The sequence below is a fragment of the Desmodus rotundus genome, chromosome 1 (genome assembly GCF_022682495.2).
Source record: "Desmodus rotundus isolate HL8 chromosome 1, HLdesRot8A.1, whole genome shotgun sequence".
Lineage (NCBI taxonomy): Eukaryota > Metazoa > Chordata > Mammalia > Chiroptera > Phyllostomidae > Desmodus > Desmodus rotundus.
The window spans coordinates 6,249,481-6,267,496 of record NC_071387.1 but is presented as its reverse complement, the minus strand read 5'-3'; the positions used below and the strand labels follow the sequence as shown (position 1 = coordinate 6,267,496).

General features: G+C 56.6%; 2 protein-coding genes across 5 annotated transcripts in view; one reads left to right on the top strand and one right to left on the bottom strand.

The window, feature by feature from the left end:
* SH2D3C (SH2 domain containing 3C) overlaps positions 1-10,649 on the bottom strand; it is a 35,697-nt gene extending 25,048 nt beyond the window's left edge. For 2 of the 4 annotated variants that reach the window (XM_024562168.3, XM_045197075.2), the window contains exons 1-2: positions 4,124-4,279; positions 1,136-1,613 (exon numbers count right to left, since the gene is read on the bottom strand). In XM_024562168.3, coding sequence (XP_024417936.1) covers positions 1,136-1,613; positions 4,124-4,160 — 515 coding nt within the window. In that variant the 5' untranslated portion in view covers positions 4,161-4,279. Of the gene's footprint in view, positions 1-1,135; positions 1,614-4,123; positions 4,280-9,968 lie in introns of those variants that run through there. The other 2 variants (XM_045197076.3, XM_045197077.3) reach the window with 2 other exon arrangements.
* A 239-nt stretch (positions 10,650-10,888) lies between these two features.
* CDK9 (cyclin dependent kinase 9) lies at positions 10,889-15,398 on the top strand. The gene is made up of 7 exons (XM_024562417.4): positions 10,889-11,463; positions 11,927-12,008; positions 12,791-12,881; positions 13,241-13,407; positions 13,519-13,690; positions 13,851-13,999; positions 14,478-15,398. Exons 1-7 carry the CDS (start codon positions 11,030-11,032, stop codon positions 14,841-14,843), a joined length of 1,461 nt encoding a protein of 486 aa, XP_024418185.2. The 5' UTR covers positions 10,889-11,029; the 3' UTR covers positions 14,844-15,398.
* The last annotated feature ends 2,618 nt before the right edge of the window (positions 15,399-18,016 follow it).

Genomic DNA, 18,016 nt, shown 5'->3' with positions numbered 1-18,016 from the left:
CAGTGCTGCTCCCCATTGAAGAGGGGTTCTAGGTTCAGTCACCTCGGTGCACAGAAGCTGTGCTTTTGTGTCTCCGGGCCAGGCCACTCAAGAAAGGTCCCAGAACCAGCCCTAGAATTACTTTTGCTCAGCTGAGTTTTTTTCCTCCTTATTTCTGTAAGCACATCTGGTCGGTGTGATTTACACAAAGGCTCTAAGGTTGAAAAGGCTCCCTTGGTTGGGGCTGAGGGGTCTCCCAAGGGCATGAAGTCCACGGCTGTGGCTCAGGGTGGCTGTGAACGGGGCCCAACACAAAATCGTAAATTTACTTAAAACGTGTGAGATTTTTTGGCGATTACGTGTCACAATGTATTTAATGTGTGTCCCAGGACAACCCTTCTTCTTCTAGGGTGGCCCAGAGACGCCAAAAGATTGGACCCCCCTGGTAGACGGTGGTGGATACGATGGGCTGGATGAGTGTGCCACCGCTGGGGGCAAGCGGTTCCCTGCTCGAGTCCCAACTCTGCAACTTTGGCTGAGTCACAGCTTCCCCATCTGTACAAGTGGGCTACTCATAGATTCTTTTACAGTTTTCAGTGAGTAACATTTGTTGTTACACCCAGTAAAATGGGCGCTTACTAAGTGGAAGCTCTGACCATGTCGGAACTATTTGTATTCTTGCGTGAACTCATCCCCCCCTATGCCCAGTTAAGGGACACAGAGTTTTCTGGAGCAGGTGAAGCACTGCTGTCCGGAAGAATTGAGGGTGGTGATTCCAGAGTGGGGGCCCCCGGCAGGAATCCAGGGACTGGGTTTGGAGCCCAGCCAGCAGCTGAGCTCATGCTGGAGGTTGCCTAGGGCTTTGGAGTCAGGTGGGTCTTACTTCAAATCCTAACTCGTCATTTACTAGATGTGCCACCTGACTGGGGCAAATGACTTTCCCTCTCGGGTATCTCCTCCCCGGCTGTTGGTTTTTTTCCTTGGAAAGTGAAGGGCTGAGCAGAGTGCCCGGTTTATGGTAAGCGCTCAGAGAAGGTGTAAGCATTTGTTTACCCAGATGTGTGTGTTGGGGGGTCCTCTCCAGGTCCTATTGACAGGAGACTGAAAATCCCACCCCTGCGGGTCCCGCCCTCACCTTCCCCTGGTGGACACTTACCTTTCTGGGGGCACGGTCTCAGGGACACTCTCCTCTTCTGTGTCTCCCCTGGGGTCCTCAGGTGTTTTTGTGGGGCTCACCTCCACTGCAGAAGGGTTGAGTTTCATTGCTGGGGTGTCCTCCAGGGGGGCCTCGGTCCCCACCACCACCTCCTTGGCTGCCTCCTCGTTCGGGGGGTCAGGTAGATCTCGGGGCACCAGGTGGGGTTCAGGCCCCACCTCTTGGGCCTCCTGGGCAGCCTGTCGGTCCCGAGACTTCTTGATGCTGGGGCGAGGCATGGTACCCATGTGGCTGTACATGTCGCTGGAACGGGCATAAGCTGGGGGACTCTTGGGGACTGTAACCATGTCATCCTGCGTGGCCTCAAAGATTTCAGGCTTCAGATGAGACCGGATAGGGTTGGCAGCCGAGGATCGTCTCAGAGTGAAGGACCGAGGGAGGTTGGAGAGACTCCCAAAGCCCTTGAACTTGAAGAACTCTGGCAGGGGGGAAGAGGAGGGAAAGGACTTAATAACAATGCCAGTGGCAATAATAATAATAACAGATACATGCTGTTTGACTCACTGAGAGTTCAAGGAGAGTAGGCCTCACTGCCACTTCCTCTAATTATTATGTATAACTGGGCAGCTTTGAAGCCACACAGCCCTGGGCTTAAATCCCTACTCTTCCGCATCCTCACTGTGCGACCTCCATCAAGTCCCTGGACCCCTCTGAGCCCCATTCTCCACATCAGTAAAACAAAGATTATAGAACCCACCTCCCACAGTCAGTGGGAGGATTGAAGAAAAGCATGTAAATGATATGCTTAACATGGTGCCTGACACACCGAATACCCTCAAAAACTAATGAAGACGCCCTGGCTGGGCGGCGACAGACAAGTACCGTATGATCTCACCTATAAGTAGACCCTAATCAGCAAAACAAACAAGCAAGCAAAATATATCCAGAGATACTAAAATAAAGAACAAACTGACAGTAACCAGAGGGGAGGAAGGAGGGGGATAATGGGGGAAAGAAGGAGACACGCCATCAAAGAACATGTATAAAGGACCCATGGCCAAAGCCAAAGAGGGGTAGGATTGAGGGTGGGAGGTGGGGGTGGGTGCAGTGGAGGAAAGTGGTGGCAGGGAAAATGGAGACAACTACACTTGAACAACAATAACTTTTTTTAATTGTTAAAAAAAAAGAAGATGCCCTGGTTGGTGTGGCTCAGTTGGTTGGAGCATCCTCCCATAACCAAAAGGTCACAGGTTCAATTCCCAGTCAGCACACACGCCCAGGTTGCAGGTTTGATCCCTGGTCCAGGTGCGTACAGGAGGCAACCAATTGATGTTTCTCTCTCACATCACTTTCTCTCTCTCCCTTTCTCTTTCCCTTCCTCTCTCTCTAAAGGCAATGAGAAGCCATACTCAGATGAGGGTAAAAAACAAGGAATGGAGATGCTGACGGTCACAACACTGCCTCCGGGTCTGTCAAACTTGCTGCTCGTACTTCCTCGCTGAGTTCTCAGCACGACCCAGCAACACAAGTTCAGGCTCTCATTTTCCAGATGAGGAAATTGAGGTTCAAAGCTGTGAAATGAACCCCTGAGGTCACAGGCCAGCAGGTGAAGCTGCATGTGTGTGCGTGTGTGCATGGGCGTGTTGGGCAGCAGATGAAATGAGGAAAGGGTTGTCAAGAGCCAGAGGGTCCCAGTCCTTGCGGTTCTCTCCTTCCTGTCAGCTGAGCCCTCCAGTCCTAACTCAGGCAGCAGGGCTAGGTGATACCATCTCCTCATTTCTGCGGGGGCGCATGTGAATTCCCTCCTTCCTGTCCCCTCCTTGCAGCCACCACCATCTGACTTCCCTACGCCTCCAGAGAAGCATTTTCCACTTCCTCAGCATCCTCTGCCTCCTCAGGTCCTCACAACCACGCTGGAATATAGGTAAGGTGCCCCCATTTGACAAGAGAGGAAACTGAGGCCCAGAAAAGGGAAGGGACCTGCCCAGGGTCACACAGCCAGGCCGAGCCTGGACCAAGGCCCATGGCTCCGGGCTGCTGGATCAGTGCTCTGGGGCTTTGCTCCCAGCCCTGCCCACCCCTCACTGGGTCTCGGCCTCTGCCTCCTGACAAATGTCAGAAAATGTTCTGCTCTCAGAAAACTATGCCAAAGGGCAGAAGTTGTGCCAACAGCCAGAGGAAGGCCTCCTTTCTCAGCACCGCTTGTTTTGTCTCCTGGGCACCGGGGGCCTGAAGGAATCAGCAGTAGGGCAAGGAGAGAAACTGAGGCCCAGAGTCCAGGGACCTGAGACGGGGCTGAGCCCTGGTCTGTGGCCCCATAGGACCTCAGGCAGGTCTCTGGGCCTCGGTCCTTTCATTGGTAGAATGCAGTGGTAATCTTTGCTCACCCCCCCAACACACACACACACACACACACACACACACACACAGTGCTGTCAGATCAACAAACCAGGGGCTGGGGAAGCAGAGGTCTGCTGGGACGAGGAGGGGACTGACTTGGGGAACAGCAGTGGGTGGGTGTGGCCCTTTACTGAGTTGCTCTGGGTCCCAGCATTGCTGCTGCTGGGGACATGGGACAGTACCCGACAGAGCGCGCACATACACACATACACACACACAAGCCGGTGACTCCCAACCTGAGACCCCATGAGAAGCAGGCCCCGGGGCGGAGTGTGTGGCAGGCTTTCCTGGTGCCATGAGGCCTGAGAGAGCCGGAGATGGGGACACACAGATGAGGGGAGAGGCTGAGTCGGGGTGGGGAGAGACAGAGACGACAGAAGCACAGAGATGAGACCCAGGCCAGCCGGAGGCGGAGAGGGGTGCCGGGCCGGAGTGATGGAGAGATGCTGATGCGGAGACCCAGAGGCAGAGAGCTCTGGAGAGAGACGGAGATGGACAGAAAGAGAAACAGAAACAAGGCATAAAGCAGCCGATGCAGAGAGAGGCTGAGACGGACAGACTGACGGGGATGAAGGGCAGTGCACTCACTGAACTTCTTGCTGGCCTTCCTGGGCCCCTCTGTCATCTTGGTGAGTCAGGCAGAGCTGCTGGCCTGCTGGCAAGTGGCCGCTTGAGGCTCTGGACATGGACGTTGAGGTGCCGTCCTCACCTCCCCTTCCCCTTTCTCACACCCTCTCACTCACTTCCTCTGTGTATTTTTAAACCAGTGCCACTCCCACAACCTCACCCTCCCACCCTCCCCACAGGGGGCGGGGGCTGGGACCCCCCCAGTCCAGACCCCTGTGGGCCTCCTCCTTGTCCTCAGTAGCGAGCAGGGAGCTGGGGCAGACCGCAAGCCCGTGGGACTGGAAGGTCTGGGAAACAAACCACAGGCTCTGGGAACAGAGCCCACTGGGCTGGGGGCCGCTGGGGACCTGCCAACAGCTGTCGGGGGTCTGGCCGTGGGGCTGCGAGCATGCAGGGAGTCAGGCCTGTGCAGAGGGCAGTCTATTGTGAGCCTGCCTGGCCATGGACTGGCAGCTGTGGGTAGAAGACAGCTGTGGTTAGGCCTGTGGGCTCTGGGACCACTCAGACCCAAGTTCGAGTCCTGGCTGGCCACTCTGTCACTGTGTGATTCTGAGCGAAAGCACTGCCCTCCCTGAGCCTCTTTCCTCTCTGTGAGCAGGGCTATTTGCAATGCCCGCCTCCCAGTGTCCAATGTTTGGAGGGAAGCCTGGCGCAAAACCGGCGTCCTCCAAGGCACGCTCATTCCTTTTCAAGCTACCCAGGGCAAGGCGCTAATCTGGTCCACCACACCGATTGTACAGAGATAGGGAAACTGAGCCACAGATGGGCAGCAGGATTGCACCCGGTCATAGAGTGGATTAGTGGCACAGACTGGGTTACAACTTGGCCTTTCAGCCCTGGCTGGTGTGGCTCAGTGGGATGAGTGCCTGCCTGCAAACTGAAATGTCACTGGTTCGATTCCCGGTCTCCGCACATGCCTGGGTTGTGGGCTAGGTCCCCAGTGAGGGGCACACGAGAAGCAACCAATCAAGGTTTCTCTAGCACATCAATGTTTCTTTTCTTCTCTTTCTCTCTCCCTTCCTCTCTCTCTCTAAATAAAATCTTAAAAATAAAAAGCAAACTTGCCCCTTCAAGTCCCTGAGCCCAGAGCCTGGGGCTGTTCCACCCTACAACCTGTGCGTGGGTGTGTGTGTACACATTCGCAGGGTAGGACAGAGATGAGGAAATGAAACCTCCCCTACACAGGTTGTCCTGGACACCTGAGGCAGCTGCAACAGCTGCCAAGGTTAGGGGTGGGGCCACAAGGCCATGGGCTTCTGAGTCCCACCTCTGTATGCTACAGACAAGTTATTGGAGCTTCTGAAGCCTCAGTCACCTCACGTCTAGAATGGGCACTGCTGCGAGGTAAGCAGCCAACCCACAGAGGCTCCAGCACGGTTTGACATTATTATCCTGGCCTGTGGGGCTGGCAACTAGGGCTGTGAAAGAGAGAGTGCAAGGTCAAGTGGGGCCCTGCATAAAGTAATGACAGCTAATATCTTCTGATCACCTAGCTCTGTTCCAGCCACAGGGCTCAGTCCTCCTGCCCTAAGTGATAAACGTCATTACTCTTGCCCCCATTCCATAGGTGTGGAAAAGTCACGTTGCCCAGAGTTGGAATCTGCTTGCCCAGCTGTGGTCCTAACTTCCATGCCCGTGGCCCCTGCAAACCACTGGCAGCTGCATGAGGGGCCTGGGGAGGGAAGGGGTCTGGCCGGTGGGATGAAGGGGAAAGTGAGGCCTTAAGAGGGAAAGGAGCACAGCCCATGAGACCAAGGCACTGGGGTCCTGCTCATAGACAGTATTCAAAGTTCAAATGAAAGGCGGGGGTTTCTGGGCCACGGGCTCTGGAGAAAATGGGGGTGCCATTCCAGCTCCCTCTACTAAGCATTAACTAAGAGTCAGGCATGGAGCTAGAAGCCTCCACAGATTGACCCGTGAGGCAAATCCTGGGACGGTCCCGTTTCACAGATGAGGAAAGTGAGGCTAAAGGAGACCAGAGATGTCCTGGCCGGGTGGCTCCGCTGGCTGGAGTGCCGTCCCGTACACGAAAAGTTTACGGGGGGCTCAATCCCTGGCCGGGGCACTTGTGGGAGGCAGCCAATTGATGTCTCTCACTTCAATGTTTTTCTCCTTCTAAAATCAATAAACATATCTTCAGGTGACGATTAAAAAAAAGAAGACCAGAGACCAGTCAGAAATGCAGGTGCTTTAGCTCCCAGACCGGTGTCCCTCCCAGTTCTGGGCTGTGTTAGAAGCGGCGAGGGGCCCTGGCCTGGCGGCAGCAGGGGTCTCCCTACTGAGTCCCTGGCTTTCTCCCAGGAAGCAGTCCCAGTGACTTGGGCTGACTGCTGAGGCTGTGGCATCAGCCATGGCTGGATTCCTGGCCAGATTTACTTTTTTTTTTAATTTAACTTTTACTTTAGATTTTAGAGGGGGAAAGGAGGGAGGAGAGGAAGAAATACATCGATGGGAGAGAGAAACATCGGTTGGCTGCATTCTGTGTGCACCCTGACTGGGGCTGTACCTGCAACCCAGCCACGTGTCCTGCCAGGGAATCGAAATGGTGACCTTTCGGTTTGTGGAACGACACCCAACCAACTCAGCCACACCGGCTGGGGCTAGGCCCACTCTTGACTTACTGGGTGACTCTTCACAAGAGACTATACTGCTTTGGGTCTCAGCTTCCTTATCGGTGAAATAGGTTACAGTAGCCCTCACTTCCTGGGGCTGTCCCATACACGGAGGATGAAAGAAGCAAATTTTGGCCCAGGCCAGCTCGCTGTGGCTTCTGCAAAACCCTGGCAGTTGGTGTGGAGGGATGGGCGTGGCTCAGGCTAGGAAACCCCAGCCTCAGGCTTGGCGTGAGACCGTGAGACCGGAGTCCCAGCCACCCCGAGGCTATACGTAGTGTGGTGCAGCTGCCTTGTCAGAGCTGGGGGCTCTGTCGCTGGCCCTGGCGCCAGGGCAGTTGCAACATCCCCAGGAGGATGAATGGGGCTCAGTGTGGCAGCTCTGCTGAGCTCAGAGCCCCCTTTGTGCTGCCTCGAGTGGCCGTTTGGAGTGCGGCTGGGGACCTGCCGGCGGGTGGCCGTCCCATAGGCCCTCCTCGGCCTGTGCTGGAGGCCGGCCACGCTCTGCTCCGCAGCCCTGAACACACAATGCTTTCCTTTCCTTGGGCCTTGGCTGGGGCCGGACCCACACCTGAAATGCGGCCTCCACTGGGTCCCTCTGGTCTAGATCAAGCCATAGTGCCCCCCCCCCCGCAACCCAGCTCTGATTTTTGTCCCCTCCTGCCTTGCCCTCTTCCCCAGTCTGTGACTCAGCTGCCTGGAGTTTGGCCAGGTAGTATTAGGGACTAGAGGCCTCCCACTTCATAGTCAAAGGCATTTGACTCAGGCACACCGGAGTTCAGACCCTTTCTGCATGACCTGGGGCAGGCCCCGTCACCTCTTTGACCATTTCCCTGCCACTAAAATGGGACAAAGATAACACACCCCTCCCACGATCCCGTGGTAATGAAACGAACCATGTGCGGGACAGCATCATCCATGTTACATTCACTGGAGCCTACTCGCACGTTCCAAACAGACCTCCCGCTCTCCGGGAGGACCGGGCCTGATGCACCCACATGGGCTCCGTCCTGCCGTGCCGCACACAGATCTCAGGAGACTCCTGCCCCTGGCTCTCCCTAGCAGTCTGGTATTGGGGGCCGTGTAGGATGATGGTCAATGACCCCGGCCTTCGAGAGAAGAGACCTGGCTTTGAACCCCAGCTTCACAGCTCCCTTGAGCGTGGCCTTGGGCAGGCCACTTCACCACTCTGAGCCTCAGTTTCCTCTCCGGTAACTCGGACCCAATAATAGCAACCTCCTAAGAGGGGCCGGGGCGGGGGGACATGTATTATCAACACAGGGCCAGGGACAGACTCGTCGCCCAGCTGGTGGGGGCAGAACATCCATGGTGGCATCACACAGCCATTCTCTGTTCTGGACCCCTGGTGTCCCTGGACATGCCAGCAGCCAAGAGCAGCCCAAACAAAACCATGAACCTGTCTTCCCCTTCCCTCCATACACCTCCACCCTGTCCCTGTCAGGGGCAGAACACAGCGGGTCCAGGCCAAGGTCAAACACCTGGCCAGTAGCTCTCTTTCCTACTCTGTGCCTCAGTTTCCCTAACTGTAAAATGGCAGCAGGACCAGAGGCACTCTCAGAGCCCAGTCAGCCAGCCAGCAAACATTTACTGAATACTGGCCACATGCCCCGCCTGGCTGGCTTAGCCGACCCATGGAAGCAGGAAGCATTTCCCCCAGCAAATCCGCAGTCGAAGTCAGTGAGGAGTCATTTACAGCCAGAACCTCATCTCTTCCTCCAGCTGGGCATGTGGAGTCCCAGGCCTGCGCAGCCTTCTGAAGGGCTTCTGACCTCTCCTGCCTGCACCCTTCCCCCAGGAAGGCTGGGGCCCAAGGCCCCAGAAGGAAGTGACTGGCAATGTTAGGGTTCAGGCCAGCGGTGGGGGGGTGGAGGTGATGACAATGCCGGAACTTCAGCTGAGGCTTCTGCCCACAGGATGTGACTTAGGGGGAGTTCGTGGAAGTAGGCAGAGGCCCCAGCCTGAGAGTCTGACAGTGGGAGCCACCCAAACCCACGGCAGAACCCCAACCCTGCTAGCCCCTCCCACACCTCCCATGGGCATCCAGGGCAACCATCCCGCAGTGCTGTGCCAATACTGTGCCCTAGCGCCACCCCAGCCCAGGATGGCAGGGTCCTGACATGGGCAAGTGCTGGGGATGCCAGACTGACTTGGTTCAAATACCAGTGCGGCCACTGGCCAGATGTTTGAGCTGGCCAGGTGATGTCATTTCTGAGTTTCAGTGTCCTTGTGTGTACAGTGGAAGTGATACAAGAACCCACCTCCTCCGGCTGGGTGAGAATTGAGATAATTCCCATAAAGCGCTACATGGACGGCTTGGACCATTTCTGTTTCCTCAATAAATTCTAATGGCTACAATTATTGTTTTCTCCCTCCTTGCCCTTGCCGCCCCCAGGTTAGCTAGTGGTCTCCCGGCTTCTCAGAGTGTACCCATGAAGCCAACCCCAGATCACTGATATGTCCCTACCTAAAACCATTGGTGGCTCCGCACTGCCCTCAGGGAGGGCTCCTTTTTCCTCTCCTGACCCTCACAGCCCTCCCTGGAACGGCCCTCCCCCAGAACAAGGTCTCTTGGAACACTAGGACCACCAGACCCACTCCTGCCTCCTCCTGCCAGGATGCTTCAAGGCCAAGTGTGTGGGGTGAGAGCTGGAAGCTTTCCCACAGGTACAGAGGGTCCTTAGCTGCCATTAGGGAGGGCAGCTCCAACGCAGGAAGGCCTGAGGGGTTAGGAAACAGGACATTTGTGTGGCCACATCCTAGGAGGGGAGCTGGAAAGAGTCTCAAATATCACAATTTGTTGTTTTCTGAAGAGAGTGGAGGGAAACACGCAGGCTCTACTTCCGAGTGATCCGGTGGGGGCAGAGGGAGAGGCCAGACTGGGGGGCCAGGGCTCAGGATCCATGGGCAGAGGACAGGAGAGGAGGGGCGGATGGAAGGCAAAAGGTAGGAGACAAAGGAGGCAGAGGACAGCTTTGCTGGGGGCTGGTGGTTGAGTTAAGTAAAGCTGGAGGAAGAACTGGGAGGCTCCTGGAGCCAGGAGGATATCAGAAAGATGCTGGGGAAAGGCTGGGCCAGGGGAAGGGGTCACAAGGTTAGGGAGGGAGACACTGGGTGAACGGCGGGCTTGGTGCCTAGCACAAGGACAGCGGGTCTCACACAGGACCACTACTTACTGTACTCCTGGCCAGACTGTGAATAGCCTGAGTCAAGAGAATCCTCTTCAGACAGACCAGCTTCGAGTCCCAGCTTTGTCACTATGTGATCTTGGTTGGGTAAATGACCTCACCTCTCTGAGCCTCAATGTCCTCTTCTGTAAAATGGGACAGTAATCCTGACTATGAGGCTGTTGATTCAGGATTCAACGGGAACGCCTAGCACTGCCCTAGCACACAGGGCTGCTAAGTGAAGGCTAGCTCTTTTTGTCATTACTGACCCAGGGCTGCGCCAGCTCCGACAGCGAAGCTCGTTGGGGAAGGGGTCCTGTGGGTTTCAGCCCTGCGGGCCAGAGAACGGGGGTCCAAGGCTGGAAGGCCCGGGCGTTGCTCGCTCGCCGCTTCCAGTGTCGCCGCGCCCCCTGGCGGCCATCGGTTGCCATGTCAACGGCGGGTGGCTGAGGCCCGGGGAGGCGGCGGGGGCCGTTCTCTCCTCCCAGGACCGAAGGCCGCTCCTTGGCTGTCTCCCGCCTTCACCCGTGGAGAGGGGGGGCACTCCGAGCTGGGGAGAAAGGGGCTCCCTGCGGCAGCTGGCATGTGGTGGTAAACTGAGGCACGCGACAAGGCGCCCCGCAGCCAGGTGTCGAGTGCGGGCCCCACCTCTGAAGGCGGAGGAGGGGCCGCGGGTGGTGACGCGCTGAGGGCCGCCCGCGGACAGCGGGCGGGCGGCGGCGGCAGGTGCGGCCGCGGAGGGCGGGAGGGAGAAGGGAGGGGGCGGGCAGAGGGGGAGGGGAGGGCAAGGCCCCGGCACCTCCCCCTTTATAACGCGCCCCCTCCCAGGCTCTTGGGCCGCCTCCTTGTCGGCTCTTCTCGTCTCGCCCCCTCGCCCGGCAGCCCCGGGCCCGGGCCCGGTCAGGGAGACCCCCCAGGCCGCGGCTTGGGGGCCGCCCCCCCCTCGCTCGCCGCCCAGCGCAGCCCGGCGGAGGCGGCGCCGTCGGAGGAGGAGGAGCAGGGCACTGCGGCTGGCCCGGGATCGGGCGCCAGAGCGGCAGCGGCTTCGGCAGCAGCGGCGGCCCGGGCCAATGCAGCGGGACGCACCGCCCCGAGCCCCAGCTCCGGCGCCCCGACTTCCCGCGCCCCCGATCGGGGTCGCCGCCAGCAGTGGCGGCGGCGGAGGCGGGGGCAGCGGTGGCGGCGGAGGCGCCTCTGCAGCTCCGGTTCCTCCTGGCCTCCCGGGAACTACAAGTCCCAGGGGGCCTGGCGGCGGGCGACGAACGGAAGAGGCGGGGTCGGCGCCGCGAGGCCGGAAGTGGCCGTGGAGGCGGAAGTGGCGCGGTCGCGGTGGGGCCTGGAGCACAGCGGCGGGACCTGGAGTGGGAGCGGCGGCGGCGGCTGGGGGCGGCGGTGGCGCTCTGGGAGCTGCCATGGCAAAGCAGTACGATTCAGTGGAGTGCCCCTTTTGTGATGAGGTGTCCAAATATGAGAAGCTCGCCAAGATCGGCCAAGGCACCTTTGGGTAAGACTGGGCCTGGAGGGACCCGGTGCCCTGGGCCTGCACCCCTCAGGGCCCACGTCGAGACGCACGGGAGCTGACCGGAGGTGGTCTGGGGGCCACCTATCCCTAGACTTGTCCGCTGGTCTTGCCAGGCCGTTCTGCTTCCCGCCCGGGCCTGACGGAGCTGGCTAGCGGGGAGGAGCTTGAGGCCCGTGATGGGGGACGGGGAGGGGTTGTCGAGAGGAACGCGTGAGGGGAGCAGGTTCTCTCCGTAGAGGCCTGGATGAGAAGAAGAGTCTGAGGGGAGTTAGAGGGTCTCGGAGAGGGACTGCAGAGAGCGGATGGTGGGGTAGCCGAGTGCCCTAGGTACCAGGCCCCGCCCCGCCCTGGAGTCCCTTTTTTCCTCCCTTCCTCTTCTGGTGGGGGAGGGGCGGACCCTCGGAAAGTGGTCTGATGAGCTTTGGGTCTCCCTCTCCGCCTGCAGGGAAGTGTTTAAGGCAAAGCATCGTTTGACCGGCCAAAAGGTGGCTCTGAAGAAGGTACTGATGGAGAACGAGAAGGAGGGGGTGAGTATGGGTCATGTGGCAGGCAGCCGACTCTCCTGGGCACGTGAGTTCCCACCCTGTCGCTTCTAGCACTGTCACGTTGAGACTGAATTTATGTGTGGTAGTGCGGGGATTTCCATGGTACAGGGAATTTGATCCCTAAGTAAATCGTTTAGTTCAAATGCTTTTAAAGTATTTGATATTTCATTCTTAGGCAAATGTGTTTGGGACCAGGAGGGGGAGCTCATTGCACTGAGTGTCTAGCGGTTTATGAAGTTAGAAGTCTTTAACCCTTTTTCCTTAGCGTTTAATTTTGGTTAATATTTTAAAAAATACATGCAGTGGGTTTTAAAGGGTGTCTAATACTCAACCAAAAAGGAGCAGTTTCCTTTCCCCCTACTGCATCTTAGCTCCCGTCCAGCTCCAGTCCAGCTTCTAGAAACCTACTTCTTAGCAAGGTAATTTCTCAATACACATTTTTATTGTCTTTGCTGCCGCTCAGCAAGTTAAACACTCACAGAGCTAAAATTTAAAAGCTGAAGAAACTGTGGAGCATTTAGTGCCTAATAGTGAAGAGGTTAAGAAACTCTATTTCCATTCATTGTCTCAAACCAAGTCCTTGAGGGGTGCATACTATTTACTTTACACCCATTTCCCAGATTAGGCGTCTGAGATGGCTGATTCTGGAGCCATGATTTTACTGTCTCCCAACCTGTGCCCCTTGGAACACACCCCATGACCAGCTCCTTGGTCTGTCGTGTGCTTACTCACTTCTGATCCCCTTCCTTCCTTCTCCCACACAGTTCCCCATTACAGCCTTGCGGGAAATCAAGATCCTCCAGCTTCTGAAACATGAGAATGTGGTCAACTTGATTGAGATCTGTAGAACCAAGGGTAAGTTGCTTGGATTTTATTCCCATTTTCAGATGAAATAAGTGAGGTCTGTGACTTTCAGCTTTGTTTGCAAAGTTGGAACTGGATACACTTAAATTGCTTCTTCTTAACCGAGACATAACTACTGTGACTGCTTTCTCCAGTCCTTTCATCACAGTTGGTGCTTCCCCAGGCCCTCCCACAGCCCCTGGCCCGCGGAGGTCCTCAGGAAATATTTTCCCATTGAAGGAACACGCAGACGGACGCCGGCTGTCCGTGGGTTGGAGGGGTATAGGAACTGGTTGTGGGAGAGTGAGTTGCATGAGGGATTTTTGACCTTCTTCTTCTTGTTCCCCTTCCCCCCATTCTTCCCGCCTCAGCTTCCCCTTATAACCGCTGCAAAGGCAGTATATACCTGGTGTTTGACTTCTGCGAGCATGACCTTGCTGGGCTGCTGAGCAATGTATTAGTCAAGTTCACACTGTCTGAGATCAAGAGGGTCATGCAGATGTTGCTCAATGGCCTCTACTACATCCACAGGAACAAGGTGGGGGAGGAGAGCCCAAGGCTTGGTCTGGCCTTTGCTCCCACTTCTGGGCGGGCGTGGCTGGGAGACCCTGGGAAACTAACTGAGCTCTCGCTCTTGCCCTTCCCACAGATTCTGCACAGGGACATGAAGGCGGCCAACGTGCTCATTACCCGAGACGGGGTCCTAAAACTGGCAGACTTTGGGCTGGCCCGGGCCTTCAGCCTGGCCAAGAACAGCCAGCCCAACCGCTATACCAACCGTGTGGTGACGCTCTGGTACCGGCCTCCGGAGCTGTTGCTCGGTGAGGACCCCCGAGTGGGCAGAAGGGGGCAGGGGCTAGGCATTTAACCTGGCCTCAGCCCCCACCACTGCCAGGGCTTCTTGAGCCGCTGGCCCCAGGGCATTGCGTCTCAGGAGGCCCTCGGGCTCAAGGGGCCCTCCTGGTGCGCTCTTCTTCCCAGGGGAGCGGGACTACGGCCCCCCCATTGACCTGTGGGGTGCTGGGTGCATCATGGCGGAGATGTGGACCCGCAGCCCTATCATGCAGGGCAACACGGAGCAGCACCAGCTTGCCCTCATCAGCCAGCTCTGTGGCTCCATCACCCCTGAGGTGCGTGGCCAGGCTGCCTGGGCCCCTGGTCCCTGCAGGATGCAGAGATCGGAAGTCTCCCTGGCAGGGGAGGAGTGGGGAGTGGAACAGAAGGCAAGCTCCTCTCCGGAGAGGTGGCTGGTGGAGGGACAGGGCCTGCTCTTGCGAGCCACACAGGCGTCCCGCTCCAGCACCAGTTCTGTGGCCTCAGGGCAGGCATCTGAACTTCTCACCTCGGAGCTGAGTTTCTCTCCTGTGAGACAGCTGCCAGGTCAGCTGTGGCGCCCCTGCTCCGGGCAACTCGTGTAAGAGGGCCTGGAGCTCGGCGTGCCGAGTATGCGGTCCCTGCTGCTCTCACCTTGGAGGGGTGAGCTCGACCTCCAGGGTGGTCTGGGAGCATCTGGACGGAGACGTTGTAGTCCCTTCACGTGCGTGACCGACAGACAAGCCGCTCATCTGCTGAACTAACTTCATCCTCTCTCCATGCCCCACCCCCCAGGTGTGGCCAAACGTGGACAAATACGAGCTGTTTGAGAAACTGGACCTAGTTAAGGGTCAGAAGAGGAAGGTAAAGGACAGGCTAAAGGCCTACGTGCGGGACCCGTACGCGCTGGACCTCATCGACAAGTTGCTGGTGCTGGACCCTGCGCAGCGCATCGACAGCGACGACGCCCTCAACCATGACTTCTTCTGGTCCGACCCCATGCCCTCGGACCTCAAGGGCATGCTGTCTACCCACCTGACGTCCATGTTCGAGTACCTGGCACCGCCTCGCAAGAAGGGCAGCCAGATCACCCAGCCTTCCACCAACCAGAGCCGCAACCCCACCACTACCAACCAGACAGAGTTCGAGCGTGTCTTCTGAGGCTGGTCACTGCCGCTTTTCCTGAAGGCTCTCGTTTTGTTTTCTCTTCTGCTATGTGACGCGCAGTGTGGAGATGATGGGGTATTTGAGTTTTTTCTCTCGTGCAGATTTTCTGTAACCCCCACCTGGGCACTGGGAATGCCAACTGAATGGACTGGAGCAAAACTTGGCGGAAAGCCCAGGAGGTCCCTGGCACTGCCTCGCCCAGCTTCCTGGTTTGCTGGGTAACGTCCGGAGGGTCTCGTGGACCTTAGGACAGGCATGGGGTGAGAGGAGCTGTGCACCCCGCCAGGGACTTCATAAGTTCTCAGCCTGATGGGAGGAGGGGACAGGTCCCTCACCCATCCCCAGTTTTCTCGGGACGAGGAACGCGCGTGGGGGACAGCTGGCCTGGAACGTGGGCTGCTCTGGCCTGACCCTGAGAAGCACTGGGGCCGGCAAACACTCGGTTCTCCGGGAGGAGGATTTTATCATGTTCCTTTTATTCGGTTGTTTAGAGACAGTTCAGGACAGTCACCCAGTTACAATTAAAGTTGACTTTCTTCCTTTTTTTCAGTAAGGGGTTGTGCGCTTTATTCCGTGTCCGTACTCCCAGCTCTCATGCTGCAGCCAGCAGGTTGGGCTTTGCTGTTGAAAGTCAATTTGTCGTATCTTGGCTCTTTGTCCCAGTTCATGCCCCGATATAATTGTGCAGGGATTTTGTCTTATTTTTTGGCCCCCCTGTCCGGTACCTTCCAGAACACTTGCTATCCTGCTCACCAAAGGGCAGGTACCGCGAAGCTCTCTTGCTCCTCCCCACTCTGTCAGAGGAAGCGGGAAGACATGAAAAAATGTTCTCCGTCCCGTGGGGAGGGACCTGGGGAGGGCCCACTGGGAGCTGCCGTCTGCAGTGCGACCCAGCTGGGCTCAGCCTAGGGTGGCAGACAGATGGACAGACGTGCTCCAACCTGACTCGTGAGCACAGGAGGCTGCAAAAGGCCCTCAGCAGGATGGCGGCAGTTAGATCTGAGCTTGCAAAGCTCCTTCGGGCTCTTGGGGGAGGCAAGAGAGCAAATGACCAGAAGAGTTGAAGGATCTGTTAGGGGCTGGGGGAGGTGGCAGCAGCTTGGATGAAGGTGGTGAGGGGGCGGGAGGACAGAAGGCAGTGTGAAGCGAGGGTCTTGGGGCCCCAGAGCTGGGACTCTTGGAGGAACAGCACGTGCTGAGTCTGAAGTTACAAACAGGCACATGTGAGGTAAATGCTACATTCCGTCCCAGGCAGGGGCCTCTCAAAGGGGGCCCAGGAAGAAAGCTTGGCAAAACCTTTCGCTGGGACTGTCCTTGTGAAAATGGACCCAGGTCACAGCTTCACACCAGTGCAAGTAAAAAGCTGCTTGACTAGTGTATTAGTTTCTTGGGGCTGCTGTAACAGATTACCGCCAACAGGGCGGCTTCAGACCGCATCTGTCTGTTGGGTCTGGAGGCTAGGAGTTCGAAATCCAGGTGTGGGCGGGGTGGGCTTCTCTGGGAGGCTCTGAGGGAGAACCTGTCCGCTGCCTCTCAGCTTCCCGCAACCCTTGGTGGGCTTGGCTTGCAGACGCATCACTCCCCGCTGCATCTTCACGTGGTGTCCCTTAGTGAGGACACCAGTCCCCGGAGTTAGGGTTCACCGTGACCCAGTATGACCTCATCTTAACCAATTACATCTATGAAGACCTTTTCAAATAAGGTCACATCCCGAGGTTCTGGGCAGACGTGACTTTTGGAAGGACGTTGTTACCTCCATACAACTAGTAGTTACTCCAGAAACAGCAAGGGGTCCTATGACAAAAACCTGGTAGCTTTTTAGATGACATAATTGTTCTGGTTTAATTGTCCAAGGTGTGGTTTTTTTTCTCTGAAGAATAAAAAGTTTCTATAAGAGGCTCATTCTTGGACCTAGCAATTCCACTACAGAAATTTCTTATAAGCGATTGTACAGTCTGTTATCTCATGGAAGAGGGGAGAAGGGAGACGTGGCCCTCAGGCATGCCAATGTTTAGACGTTCTGGAATCTGGGCAACAGATGAAGTAAGACGTGGCCAGAGGGAGGCCCTGGCTGGTGTGGCTCAGTGGATTGAGCACTAGCCTGCAAACCAAAAGATCACAGGTTCGATTCCCAGTCAGGGCACATGCCTGGGTTGCAGGTATGGTCCCTGGTAAGGGACGTGCCAGAGGCAAGCACACATTGGTGTTCCTCCCTTTACTCTCTAAAAATAAATAAAATCTTTAAAAAAAAAAAAGAAAGTGACAAGACAAGAGGAAGAATAGGTTCCAGAAACCAAGGAACAGGATGTTTCAGGGAGGAGGGGACGATCACTTACATGAATTCAGCTGATGGGTCCAAAATATGGGAGTGAGGGCTGACCATTGGCTTTGCCCGCATCAAGGTCAGCAGTGACCCTGGCAAGAGCCATTGGTGGAGTGCTTCCTCTGAAGCCCTGCAGCTGCGGGAGCATCAGTTCCCGAGGGAGGGGAGCTGAGGACAATAAGCAGGAGCTTCTCCCATGAAGGAGGATTAAAAATGAGCTAGTCTTGTATAGTCTGAGACAAGAGCTGTGACTTCATGGAATGGCCCAGTAGAGCAGGCACATGTTGATTCCTGTCCCATAGACAGAAGGGCCACGTGGCTGTAACCTCAAAGACCACGCCCCTACCCTGTTTGCTACGGCCAGTGCGCCCACCCTGTTCAGGGCAGCCCTACATGTGGAAAAGCATAAACCTCCATCGGCTTAAAGAAGAGCAGAGCTTCAGCCTCAGTGGGCGCCCCAACCCCATGCAAGTGCTGGGTGGCGCACCTCTTAACAAGGCGATGTCCACACTGCAGGGCAGGGCAGGGCCCTGGGGTGGGGTGCTGGGCAACAAGAAAGGATGTAGGGGTGTATTTCCTGCGCCAGGAAGTCGTTCCAACGGCAACAGGTGGAAAAGACACTGCTTGGGCTCATTTTACAAGAATGGGAGGAATCACTAAAACTACCCACGGTTATTTGGAGTGGTTCTGTCCTTCATGCATCTCTGTGTTTTCTCATAACTTCCTGAATTCATATTTTTATTTGTGCAATTAAACCATATTTTGAAACAACCAAAGAAGGCTCTAAACCCTGGAGCTTCTGGCTCCAAGTTCCCCCCACATCCCACCTGCCCATGGGACTCCG